General features: G+C 38.3%; 1 protein-coding gene across 2 annotated transcripts in view; it reads left to right on the top strand.

Annotated features, from left to right (window-relative positions):
• PSEN1 (presenilin 1) overlaps window positions 1-13,801 on the top strand; it is a 40,546-nt gene that overhangs the window by 6,317 nt on the left and 20,428 nt on the right. The window contains exons 2-4 of one of the 2 annotated variants that reach the window (XM_081966793.1): window positions 5,779-5,889; window positions 10,536-10,789; window positions 13,027-13,168. In XM_081966793.1, the coding sequence (XP_081822919.1) occupies window positions 5,806-5,889; window positions 10,536-10,789; window positions 13,027-13,168 (480 nt within the window). In that variant the 5' untranslated portion in view covers window positions 5,779-5,805. Of the gene's footprint in view, window positions 1-5,778; window positions 5,890-9,276; window positions 9,388-10,535; window positions 10,790-13,026; window positions 13,169-13,801 lie in introns of those variants that run through there. The other variant, XM_081966794.1, reaches the window with a different exon arrangement.

Here is a 13,801-nt window from a genome sequence, read left to right as displayed (position 1 = left end):
AAGTCCACAAATTGTTTGAATCTGGTCACGAACACATACTCGGATAGCAATCAAACACGGCCGCGGCCAATTTCCCCTTCCGCACCATTTTTTTTGTAAGCACCAAACAACAGCGACTTCATGTGGCCGTTGCATTAATTTTGGTTAGGTTCAGATCGCGACCAAAGTTATGGAACAAATTCTGGTTGTGACCAGAGTTTCTACTGTATAGGGCCGGGATGGCAAACCTATGGCATGCGTGCCACAGGTGGCATGCGGAGCCATTTGTCAGGGCACACAAGGCATTGCCCTGTCAGCTGGCCAGCACACATGCACGCGCTGGCCAGCTGAGTTCAGCCTTTTTTAAAGCCATTTTTTGCCCTCCCCAGGCTCCAGAGGCTTTATAGGAGCCAGGGAGGGTGAAAAGAGCCTCCCCTGCCCCGTCCCCGTGACCCTCTGGAGGCTTCAGGAGCTTCCCTGAAACACCCGGAGCGCAAAAAAACGGCCCTATGAGCAAACTGGAAGTTCAGGAACCGACTTCCGGTTTGCTCGTAGGGTCGTTTTTTGCCCTTCGGAGGCTTCAGGGAAGCCTCCTGAAGGTCCCTGAAGCCTCCGGAGGGCCTCCAGGGGGGCAGGGGAGGATGTTTTTGCCCTCCCCAGGCTCCTATAAAGCCTCTGGAGCCTGGGGAAGGCGAAAAAAGCATGCAAAAAACAAGGGGGCGCCTCTCATGCATGCATGCGCACTGGGGCGGTTGCGCATTGCATTATGGGTGTGGCACGCCCATGCACGCCCTCCCTGCGCTTCCCCCCCTTATGGCATGTGAGCCAAAAAAAGTTCACCATTGCTGGTATAGGAACATCCCAAAGACACTTTTTTTTAAATCATTGTCCTTTTATCACCATTGCTTTCCTATGGGTTTTCAATAAATTCTTCTTTGCACTTAATAGATAAAAATATGGAAACCTTAAAAGTAGAAAATGTGATACATTTTCATTTCTTTGATTTTGGTAATGCTATCTCAATAAATATGAGATATGCTCCATTTATGTTTAGGTCATACGGAGTCAAAGGAAAACAGACTGTTGAAAATCTCAGCTGTTTTTACTGAAATGCAAAACAGCGATCGACTCAGTGAGTCCTGTACAATTTTTTTATGTAATCATTTTCAGTATGGAGCTTGGCTCACTCTTGTGAATAAAAAAGACTTTGGCTGTACTGATCAAAGTAGTCATCAGATCAGAAACTAGCAACTGTCATTCTTGATTCTATCATTTTATTATTGAGCAGTGGTGGGGCAGTGGTTAGAATGCAGTATTGCAGGCTAATTCTGCTGACTGCTGGCAGTTTGACAGTTCAAATCTCATCGGTTCAAGGTTGTCTCAGCTTTCCATCCTTCCAAGGTCGGTAAAATGAGGAGCCAGATAGTTGGGGGCAATAGGCTGACTCTGTAAACTGCTTAGAGAGGGCTGTAAACCATTACAAAGCGGTATATAGGTGCTATTACTATTACAACACTGTCAAAATATTGTCGTTTAAGGATAACATAATATATATGCCAGTGAGCTCTGAGGTGATTTTTGTGAGCAATAATTTATTTTTACTTATCCCTTTTATCATTTCAGTAACTGTTTAGAGTGATGCAAAAATCATATGTTATGTTATGAGCCAAGGTGGTGCAGTGGTTAGAGTGCAGTACTGCAGGCTACTTCAGCTGACTGCTAGCTGCAGTTCGGCAGTTCATATCTCACCGGCTCAAGGTTGACTCAGTCTTCCATCCTTCCGAGGTGGGTAAAATGAGGACCCAGATTGTTGGGGACAATAGGCTGACTCTGTAAAGTGCTTAGAGAAGCCTGTAAAAGCACTATGAAGTGGTATATAAGTCTAAGTGCTATTGAAACCATATGTTGATAATAAATATATCGTACAGGTAGTCCTCGACTTACAACCACAATTGAGCCCAAAATTTCTGGGGTTAAGTGAGACATTTATTAAGTGAGTTTGGCCCAGTTTTACAACCTTTCTTGCCACAGTTGCTAAGTGAATCACTGCAGTTGATAAAGTTAGTAAGCTGGTTGTTAAGTGAATCTGGCTCCCGCATTGACTTTGCTTGTTAGAAACTTGCAAAATCATATGACCTTGGGACACAACAACAGTCATAAATATGAACCAGCTGCCAAGCATCTGAATTTTGATCACATGATCATGGGGATGCTGCAAAGGTTGTAACTGAAAACAGTGCTAAGTCATATTTTTCAAGGCCATTGTAACTTTGAACGGTCACTAAATGAACAGTTGTGTAAGTCGAGGATTACCTGTAAACTGGAAGTGGTAGGTAACCACTTATACCACTGGTATAACTACTGGTAACAATGTAGTCTTCAATATCCTTTAGCACCAACCCAAGGAGGAAAAAATGGAATTTTCATCTTTACTTACTCCTATAATGTTTTTTTGGGCTTGCTCTATATAACCCCCGCATAAGGTGCAGATATTTGATTCACAGGTTGAAAATGATTGCCTGCACCTCTAGGCCTCAGATAATCTTTTCTTCTTAGTTCATTGTGTCACTTCATAATAACCTTCGAATTTAGTCTTCAAAACCAGAACTGTCTTCACCCAAGTTGGCTCATTATTTTCATCTTTTTTGTTTTAAGATTATTCATTCATCAACTTCCAAATATTAGTTGCAGTAATTGTTTGTATTCTCCTTATTGTCATCCCATCCCTCTTCAAAATTATTTGTAAACCTTTATTCTTCTTTCTGTACAGCAGAAAGTATATACAGTGGGAGCAGTTACACTATTATACCAGGATATTTATATTCTAAGATGTATCAATCATATTTAATTTCTTTCTGATGCCAGAATGTATGATTAGCCTACCTGTGATTTTTTTTTTATTCTGGTTGAAATGAGTGGAGGAAGAAACCTTCAAAGTGTAGACAGCAATTTTTTTTAAAGAATGCATATTCTGAGCTACAATGCTATTCGGTTTTTTGCATCGTATTGATTTAGTGCATAACACTTTGCAGCCTAATTGTGATTTACAGTCAGGAATGTTTATTAACTTTAAATTCAACTCACATAAGTATCCTTCTATAATTCTGCAGCTAGTTCTGATATATTGTAAGCGATGTTAAAATTCAAGTTTAGAGAAAGGAGCTGACGTCACAACGACACAATGTGCAATCTCAGGGCTCCGAGATCGCAGTCGATGCATTTGCCGTTGGATGGTCCATCTGGACCTAAACCATCCCGAAGAAACGGTGACAGGGAACAGTACGTCTTGCTGATCTCAGGGACATCACAAAGTCCCTGATTGATCCAAGAGAATCTCTTCTAGCCGGCGACAAAAAGCACAGCCTCAAGCTGCTGAAGTCGAGACAGCTCCGCAATGGGAGGAAAAGCGGAAAGAGAAAGTGTGTTCATCTGGTGAGGAAATTTTATTTTTATAAAAGACTGCCCCAAAAAAAGATTGAAGTTAAATCAAATTGGTAAAGAAAAGGAAATAAGCGGTGGAATTAGCATAATTGGAGAGTGTGTTATCTTTTTTTATTTTTATTTTTTTTCTATCGATGGAAGTTTTGTGAATATTTTTTACTTTTTAAAGTGAAAGTCGTGGATTTTCCCCTTCTATTTCTTTTTTATCTATGGATTAAATTTTTTCCTTCTACAATATCAGTTGGGATGGATTTTTTTCTTTTTATTTGGTTTCATTTAAGAACTTTATTTCTTCTAAGCCTGAAACATAAAGAAGATTTAAAAGGTATATAAAGAGGGTAGTAACTTTAAAGGGAAAAGAAGTTACACTGCCACTTGGAGGTTGGAGGTTGAGACCTGGAAACATTGCTTTTTCTTTTTTCCCTTTGATCATTTTAACCTTGCACTTCAAAGGCTTCAGCTTGTTTATAAAAAAGGGCATGGATTGTTTACTCAAGTGCCCTTTGGATGTTTGTTGCTAGCTGGAAAGAAGTGAAAGAAGTGAAAACAAAGATTTGTTTTTAAACCAGAGTGGCTGCGTTTATTAATTGGAAGGATGACACGAATTCAAAAAGAAACCATAACATTGCAACAAATTATGTCTGGAATTCAAAGATTATTAGAAACAACAGAGAGAATTGAGAAGAGATTGGAAAATATTGAAAATGTAAACTTTAATGTGGCAAAACCTGATGGAAAAATGGAAGATACTCAGCAAATAGAAGATATTTAGCAAATGGAAAAAGTGGAGGTTGGAGCCCTAAAAATCTAGGGGGAAAATGGACAAAGAGGCAAGATAACCGTGGATATTGGTAGTGAACTGAGTGTGATTGGAGATGGAAAGAGTGGAACAAAGAAAGGGAGGATAGATGGAAAGGTGTTTTTACTACAGATTTCAAGATATAGAAGAAGAAAAAAGAGAAGAATGGATGGATTTAAGGAGAGAAATTTTGATCAAAACATTACTGATAACCAAAGATAAACTGATTAAGGAAACTGATGGAGGGTTTTGAGATTTTACAAGATATGTAATAAGCATCAAGTTGCGAAGAGAAGTCCAAGCAAATTTGATTAAGGAAATAACCAGAAGACCAATTCCACAAATGCCAAAAGAAATAGGACTACAGTATTACTAGAAAGACACAGGTTGAGATATGAAAATTAATAATAAAACACTAATTAAATTTAGTTAAAATTAGAGCTTTATGTTAAAAATGTAGTGATAATGATAAAGTTAGGTAAATAATTGATAATGATAACAATGTACATATATACTGTATATTAGTTTGACAAGAAGAAATTTGGTATAAATTTTTAAAAGGTGCAAAAAGTGAAAAAGTAAGTTAAACATAGTCAATCTATCACTAAATAAATGACTGATAATGATAACAATGTAATAATTTGTATTGATATGATAAAAGGGGAAATTGGATATAAATTGTATACAATGATTAAGAAAAGAGGTTTAAAAAATTTGTTAAAATTAGAGCATTATGTTTAAAATGTAGTGTTAATGGATAAAGTTAGATAAATGATAACAATGTGTATATATGTATTGGTTTGATAAGAGGAAACTTGGTAAATATTTTAAATGGTGAAAAAAGGGGGGGAAAGTAAGTTAAATGTAAAACTATTGTTAAATAAATGACTGATAATGATAACAATGTAATAATTTGTATTGACAGGATAAAAGGAAAATTGGATATAAATTGTAAACAATGATTAAGAAAAGAGGTTTAATTTTTTTTGTTATTAAATATAATTATTTTTTTATTTTGAATGTGTTATAAAGGTATAATGTGGTTAGATGATATTGAAAATAGATAAGGGAATACCACTATGTGGTTTTGTTTTAAATTTTGGAATGTTTGTTAAAGGGACGTTTAAACTATAGTCATATGAAGGATGAGGTATGATGATAACAATATATATAAATATATGTGATGTAAAATGGATAATTTGATATGAATCAGAGGTGATGACTGTGGAAGAGATGCACAAAAACTCTTTGTAACCAATTGACACACTTTCTACAATTTGTAATGGAGGATGATTTTGTTCGTTTTTAATTCAAAAAAAAAATGGGGGGAAAAAGATTCAAGTTTAGACTTTGGTTTGGAACGGATTTGCCAATCACAAATCCGTGGTAAGTGTGAAATCACTGAGCAATAGTTACTTAAGCATCATTAATCTCTACACCAAGCTGCTTTTTGCAACCACTGATTTAGAAAGAACTGCTAAGATAGTTTTTCATTTGAGTTCGTTCAAATAAATTGTAGGTTTTCAGAACTTCTTTCTTTTTTAAAAAAATTTTTACAGCTGCAGTAACTCAAGAAGAAAGTACCAATGGCAGAATTATCAGCGCATTTTTCACAGGTCCCGCGTGGGCAACTGAGAGAGAACGTTCCTGACAATCAGCTGACCAATACTGTACGTAAGAGATAATTTTATCACATGCCAAAATGTAAACTGAATGGACCACACATACCGTGTTTCCCAAAAAATAAGACAGGGTCTTATTTTCTTTTGACCACTGAAATAAGCCCTTGGCCTTATTTTTGGGGAGGTCTTATTATTTTTGAGGTTCAGGAGGTGGCGAGCGTGGTCAACTCGTCGCGGCGGCTGCTGTGTTGCAATATTTTCAGGGAGGGCTTATTTTTTGGGGGAGGGCTTTTTCAACACATGCGCTCAAAAGCCCGATTGGGCTTATTATCTGGGGAGGTCTTATTTTCAGGGAAACAGGGTAGTAGACATGCAGGATCAGTAGCATATTAATGATAGGGATGAGAGCAATCTGCTCCTGCTGCAGATAGTGATGGAGAGCATTGTATGGTGACTTGGGGGCAAAGAGGACACTATCCAGAGTGTTGGTAGCAGTATAGAGCCAGGTCATTGCTATTGGCACCCCAGTTGGCTGTTGGTGGTCAGCATCACAGCAGCAGGAGGAAGACGGTGTTAAAAAAATGTCCCTCTTTAGTATGCCACTGTGCAGGATGCCCCTTACTTGCTTACTTAACTGGATTTCCTCCTTATTTGTATTTTTTGCTGTGTAAACTGTAACGAAGGTGGATTCCCTGTGGTCCCTCTGTGACATGGTTAGATTGTAGGGCTAGCATTATTGAAGAGATCTAGGCTTAAATATCCACTCAACCATGAAGTTCACTGGGAGTTATTAAGACCAATCACCATCTTTTAGGCTAACCCTTTTTACAGGATTATTGTGAGTATATGGTGGACAGTAGAAATAGAACAATAATAGTAATAATGGCAATGTATGTGAGAAACCAGGATTGTTTAATTTGTTCCTCACATTTTATTTTGTCACTTAACTCCCAAATGCCTATGGCAGCAGCTTCACAAACTAAAACAATATAATACAATACAAAAGGGACAATATATGACAAAGATATGGAGAAAAACATGAAAGACACTTCAGACCTTCCTTCACTTCACCGACTACTGAAAAGGACTTCCTAAATAATCTGGCCCCAACCTTCAAAAATAACTTTTGAAAAGGTTGTGTAAGGTTGAAGCTATGCAGACCTAGGAGGTAGAGGGTTGACTATTCCATAGGGCAGGTGCAGCAACCCTTTAGATGGTATTTTTAATTGACAGAATATAGAGTATACTAACCCCATCATAGAATGGGCAGCCCCTACAGCAGATAGCTAATCCCTGAAATACTTAAGATTCATGCCTGGTAGGGCTTTATAGGTGCAATCCAGGATCTTGAAATACATCTGGAATCCAACTGACCACCAGTTCATCTCAATAGCAAGAGTACTACATGGGAATAATGAAGCGTGCCCATGGCCACTTGCTGAGCTTCACTTTGGATCAGCTATAATTATTTTTGATGGCCTTTCTGGCATACAATGCAATACGATACAATACAATACAATACAACACAATACAATACAATACAATACAATACTACAATGCAATACAATACAATACTACAATGCAATACAATACAACACAACACAACACCAGAGTTGGAAGGGACCTGGGAGGTCTTCAAGTCCAACCCCCTGCCTAGGCAGGAAACCCTATACCGTTTCAGACAAATGGCTATCTAACATCTTCTTAAAAACTTCCAGTGTTGGAGCATTCACAACTTCTGGAGGCAAGCTGTTCCACTGATTAATTGTTCTAACTCTCAGGAAATTTCTCCTCAGTTCTAAGTTGCTTCTCTCCTTAATTAGTTTCCACCTACTTAGAAGTAAACAGTCAATTAAGATAAAACAAAAGGGATCTTGATTTCCATCCTAACCCTAACCCTCAGGTGCCTTGGAGAATAGTTTGACTCCCTCTTCTTTGTGGCAACCCCATAGATATTGGAAAACTGCTCTTATGTCTCCCCTAGTCCTTCTTTTCATTAAACTAGATATACCCAGTTCCTGCAACCGTTCTTCATATGTTTTAGTCTCCAGTCCCCTAATCATCTTTGTTGCTCTTCTCTGCACTCTTTCTAGAGTCTCCACATCTTTTCTACATCGTGGCGACCAGAACTGAATGCAGTATTCCAAGTGTGGCCTTACCAAGGCATTATAAAGTGGTATTAACACTTCACGTGATCTTGATTCTATCCCTCTGTTGATGCAGCCTAGAACTGCGTTGGCTTTTTTGGCAGCTGCTGCACACTGCTGGCTCATATTTAAATGGTTGTCCACTAGGACTCCAAGATCCCTCTCACAGTTACTACTGTTGAGCAAGGTACCACCTATACTGTACCTGTACAGCTGTGCATACCACCTATACTGTACCTGTGAAGCTCTATGTAGAGCATGTTGCAGTAATCCATTTGTAACTTGAGTAAGGTATGAGTGACCATAAGGAGGGCCATTCCAGGAATGGGTCCAACTGGTCCACTAGCTGAACCTACACAAAACCTTTCTACTTCACAATCATTAACTTGCTCTTTAAGGAGGAGTTCTAAATTCAGAAAGACCCTTTCAACTTGCACATAGAACTACTAGGACTAAGCACACAAAACCACTGAGCCTTACTAGGGTTTCACCCAGGGGTGGGATTCAGCCAGTTCAAACCGGTTCAGGCGAATCAGCTGGCGAGCAAACCGGACGAACAGATGGGCCCGCCCACCCCTGCACTTTACTTACCTATATCCTCTCAGCTGATTCACCTGGCAGAGCAGATTGCCACACCTCAGCTGTGTTACTCCCCAGAAGTAACATGAAAGGTACGTTTTGTTAAAACTGCACCTGCGCAGAGCATGCATCAGGCGCGGAGCAAGCAATCCCCGAACCGGTTGTTAAACCGGCAGGATCCCACCACTGGTTTCATCTGAGCCCGTTCCTCCATATCCAACAGCTTTCAGGAAAACAAAATCTCAAAAGCATTGTTATGTTTGGCTAAAAGTTGAGATATACAGATTGATGATACCCAACCCTACAAAGGATCATCACCCGCAACAGTCTCATGTAGATGTTACGCAAGAGAGTTGAGAGTATTAAGCTTTAGGCATGCCACAGAAAGGTTTAGGACTCAACTTCTACCCCCTCGAACACCAATTGTCGTAACTCGAGGAGGATTACCTGTACAAATTTATTGAGTGATAAGAAACCAGGAGACCAGCCGTAATATTAAAGTCAGTGTATTAACATTTTGAAACCATATGCAACGCCTTGCAATGTTGATTGAAAATGTACAGAGGCATTACGTAAGAACTACTACTTTCGATGTTCTACACCTTTAAAAGGATTGCTTTGGATTTCATATTAACTATAACTTTGATAATTGCCAAGGCTGCTGTTTATCTTTGGTATTACTCATTCACCTTGAAGATATATATATAGTGCGTTCTTGTACACGAAGAGTACAAATGGGATTAGTTCAAACCTTTTTCAAGGCTTTAGTTCCTTAATGGCTAGTGAAGTTGAAGAATCTATTCCTTTGCTTCTGCTAAAGGTAGATTTTCTGAACTATGTTCTATTTAATGCTAATCATGTAGGGACCTATATTTTCTATATACTAAAGCAAAGTACAAAAGCTGTAACATGATTCCTTGCCGTTAAAAATGCACCTTTGCACAGACTTTACATTCTAGGCATCGGTGAGTAATCTTGTTTGAGCAGTTTCAAATTGTAGCTCAGAGCGTAATTTAACATACAAATGTTCTTATAGGTAATGTTTGACATAAATGTTCTTTTTTTCCCCTATTCTTCTTGCGACAGTATTCTATATTCTGAGCTATCAGAATGAAAATAATTTTACTTATTTATGAAAATTAATTCTGTTATAAAACAATCCCAAATGTTCATTGTAAATAACCTTTGGGTCACAGAATTGTTGCATTTTTAATTAAATAAGTTTGATAAAGGTTTTCTTAAATTGCACATATTTTTCACCAGAGATAGAAATATAGAATCCTAGTTTTGACAAATTTTCTTGTTTGTCTGATCTATGTTTGTTCTTAACCTATGATTTCTCCTCTTGGGGAATAATAATATGAACATTTGGAAACTTGATTTTGATATACAAACCAGGACATCATATTTTGGGGACTCTTCAAAATGTCATAAACATATTGCCGCCTCTCTACTTAACCTCCTGTATGAAAGCGCCATATTGGTTTAAACAATCTGCATGCAATGCCGCTTGTAATGAAAATGCAAAGGGTAAAGTACAGGCAGAAGGTCGAAGAACAAGAGCCATAGAAGCACTGTGGGACTGGGAAGAGCGGATAGAATTAAATCTGTTTTTTATAGGATTAAAGAAATTGAGTTTCACCTCTGATTTATCTTCTTTGCATTTTAAAACACTTTATGCTGCTGAAGTAGTTACTGAAAGCCTGAATGCCATGCTGACAACTCCACAGCAAAGAAACTCATTCACAGGACAATAAGTAGCCCACATCTCAAGGTTTTGATGGTCATTCCCCTTCTAGGCCATTTCCTCAATAGCTACAGCAGTCTAGTAATAATAATAATAATAATAAAATAATAATAATAGTCTAGCAGCATTTGGTGCTCCCAGATCATTAACTTTTAGAATTTAAAACTCAAGAGACACATAAAACATGGAAATATTTACGGATGTGGGATTCTTAATTTCAGAATGTCAACAACGAAAGACGACAACAGGAGAGCGGTGACCGGAGAACTAATAATCCTACTCCAGCAACTAATGGACAGCCACAGCAAAGGCCTCGACAAGTGGTGGAGCAAGACGAGGAGGAAGAGGAAGAGTTGACACTGAAATATGGGGCCAAGCATGTAATCATGCTCTTTGTGCCTGTCACATTATGTATGGTAGTTGTGGTTGCGACTATCAAGTCTGTCAGTTTCTATACGCGCAAGGATGGGCAGCTGTACGTAATTAACTTTTTCCATAATTGCTTTTTTCTTGCTGTGACAAACTCTTTTTTTTCCTCCTCTGTATTTATTCTTTTAACCAATGTTTCAAAATGCAGTTATTCTCAGTATATATCTTTATATATCTCCTCTAGAGGTCTCCTTAATCCTTCCTAACAGATGGGGTTTTGTTAACCTAAATTTTACTGACAGAAGTCTCCTATCGATGGAAGCACAGTTCTTTGATTTCACCTGTTGTATTTTCATATAAAGCCAATTTACGTCTTTCCCCTTTAAGAATTAAATGTTTTAAAAAGTAAATGGTTCTTACCTTTATTGTTTATCTCTTTAATGTTGGAATATGATGCTGGGCCCCTGAACTAAATTAAAATACACCCCATTATCTAAGTTGCATTCTTTTAGAGTTTGGGTATGGACTAATGGATCTCAAAACAGCAATTGTGATTCAGTGTAAATGCTACCTAGTGTATGGTACCACAAAATTTCTTTTTCGAGTGCATTAATGGAATGTGAATTGAAATATCACATTGGAAAAGGGATATTGGAGTCAAGGTGTGTAGCTCAAGACAACCCATTGCATACGTATTGTAGAAACCACAGAAGTCGTGTTTTGGATTCATTAAAGAAGGAACTGAAAAGGGATGATCAAATAGGGGAAGTGCCATGTATCATTGATACATAGCTGAGTTGGCTGACATTGGGAAATCTGAAGAGTGCCTGGAAAGGGCTACATGAAAAAAAAAACAGCATTGATCAGGGCAACTGAAGAACAGGAACTGAGCACCAGGTCCATAGAAGCAGGAATCTACTACAATAGATGGGGCCCCAGATGTAGACCATGCAGAGAGGCCTCAGAAACAGTCCAACAGATAGTGGCAGGTGTGAGAGGAAGGCAGGAACTTCATATACTGAAAGGCACAAACTGAGTAGCTGGCATTATCTACAGCAGTGTTTCTCAAACTTGGTAACTTGAAGATGTCTGGACTTTAACTCTCAGAATTCCCCAGCCAGCTGGCTGGGGAATTCTGGGATTTGAAGTCCAGACATCTTCAAGTTGTCAAGGTTGAGAAGCACTGATCTACAGGAACTTCTGCACAGGGTATGGGCCTTCCAAATCCAGACGGGAGATTCTGCAAAAAGTTGTGAAGAATAACAGGGTTAAAATCCTATAGGATTTTCAGATCTAGGTGGATAAAGCAGGTACTGGCCAGCCAATCAAACATTGTAGTAGATAAGGACCCGGGGACAGCAGTGGTGATTGATATGGCAGTCTTAAGGAACAGCAACATCAGGAAGGAGTATGAGGAACTGCAGAAGTACTAGCACCTGAAGGAGGAGCTAAAGGGAATATGGAAAGTAAAGGTCAAAGTGTTACTAGTGGTAGTAGGAGCATTTGGAGCTGTTACCCCTAAGCTGGGAGAGTGGCTCCAACAGATTCCAGGAAAAACATCAGAGCTCTCTAGCCAGAAGAGTGTAGTGCTAGGAACAGCCAAGATACTGTGCAGGACTCTCAAACTCCCAGGACTTTGGTAGAGGACATAGGAACAAGGAGGTATGTTTGCATGTAAATAAACATTTGTTTATTTGCAAGCTGTTCCACTGATTAATTGTTCTAACTGTCAGGAGAAACTTCCTGACAGTTAGAACAATTAATCAGTGGAACAGCTTGCCTCCAGAAGTTGTGAATGCCCCAACACTGGAAGTCTTTAAGAAGATGTTGGATAGCCATCTGTCTGAAACGGTATAGGGTTTCCTGCCTAGGCAGGGGGTTGGACTAGAAGACCTCCAAGGTCCCTTCCAACTCTACTATTGTATTGTATTTACATATATGTTTATGTCCATGTGCACATAGGTACAGTACATATATGGAATGTAGACAGATGTATGACTTCTTTCATAATATGGCATAAAATTACCTAGGGAATTTTATTATATTGGGTCAGCTTTGTCTTGATCAACATAACCTGCCTTGTGTTTTATGTGACAAGGATGACAGGGATTATGGTACATATTCAGCAGCTTCATATTCTCCTGTCCTTTTGACTTCGTTGGCCGCTTAAAATGAAGTAGCGATGTGCTTGTCGTTCATTTCATAGCCACTAGATGGTGCATGCAAGAAACTTTATAAAGTGCTCGATATTTGTGGACTTCTTTTCAGATGAATTTAATTAGAAAATATATCCTGACTGAAAAGCATGTGACATATTTTATTTTGCTCTGCATTGCCTTGTAGAATCTATACTCCATTTACGGAAGATACAGAAACGGTTGGACAAAGAGCTCTGAATTCTGTACTCAATGCTGCCATCATGATTAGCGTCATCGTTGTCATGACCGTACTCCTGGTTGTGCTTTATAAGTATAGGTGCTATAAGGTGAGCTCAACGTTATTTATAATATTTTCATTCAAACTCCCATCTCCATTTATTTATAATGCTATTCTAGAACTTCCTGCATTCCAGTTTGTAAAGGACCCAAACAATTGTTAAATCTATGCTCCATCTGAAGATTAAAGTATAAAATAGCAGAACGGGACCAAAAAAAAATTACACATTTTTGTATTTTTCAAAAGAAATTTGTAATAATGACCATCAGGAATTGGCAGTTAGATATTTTAAATTTATTGAAAAATAATTTTGGAGAAGGAGGTGTCCCTGAAATAAATTAAAATGACTATTGACCTGATATTCAAATGTATTCAAATAACCAAATGTGGGCCTATGTTGGGTGACCCCTTTAATTTCACCAGATTTTTGTTCCTCTTTGTTTTCTTTAAAAAAATAAAAACTTTATTCTTTTACATGATCCACAGATCGGTGTAAACAATTCAGGCTTTACTGACAAAACTAAAACGTTCTGCAATATAAATTTAGAAAGTTTTAAAATTAGATTTTAGCGAGTGAATGGAATCCGGTGCAACAGATCAGTTAATGTCGACAAAATGGTCAAATGAAGCATGGCAAACCAAATTCTGGAGACCTGCCTTTGTGCACTATTAAACGATATTT

Source organism: Natrix helvetica (assembly GCF_964273705.1).
Source record: "Natrix helvetica genome assembly, chromosome: 1".
Lineage (NCBI taxonomy): Eukaryota > Metazoa > Chordata > Lepidosauria > Squamata > Natricidae > Natrix > Natrix helvetica.
Note: the sequence above shows the minus strand (reverse complement) of the source record. Positions and strands in the feature narration are given on the sequence as shown.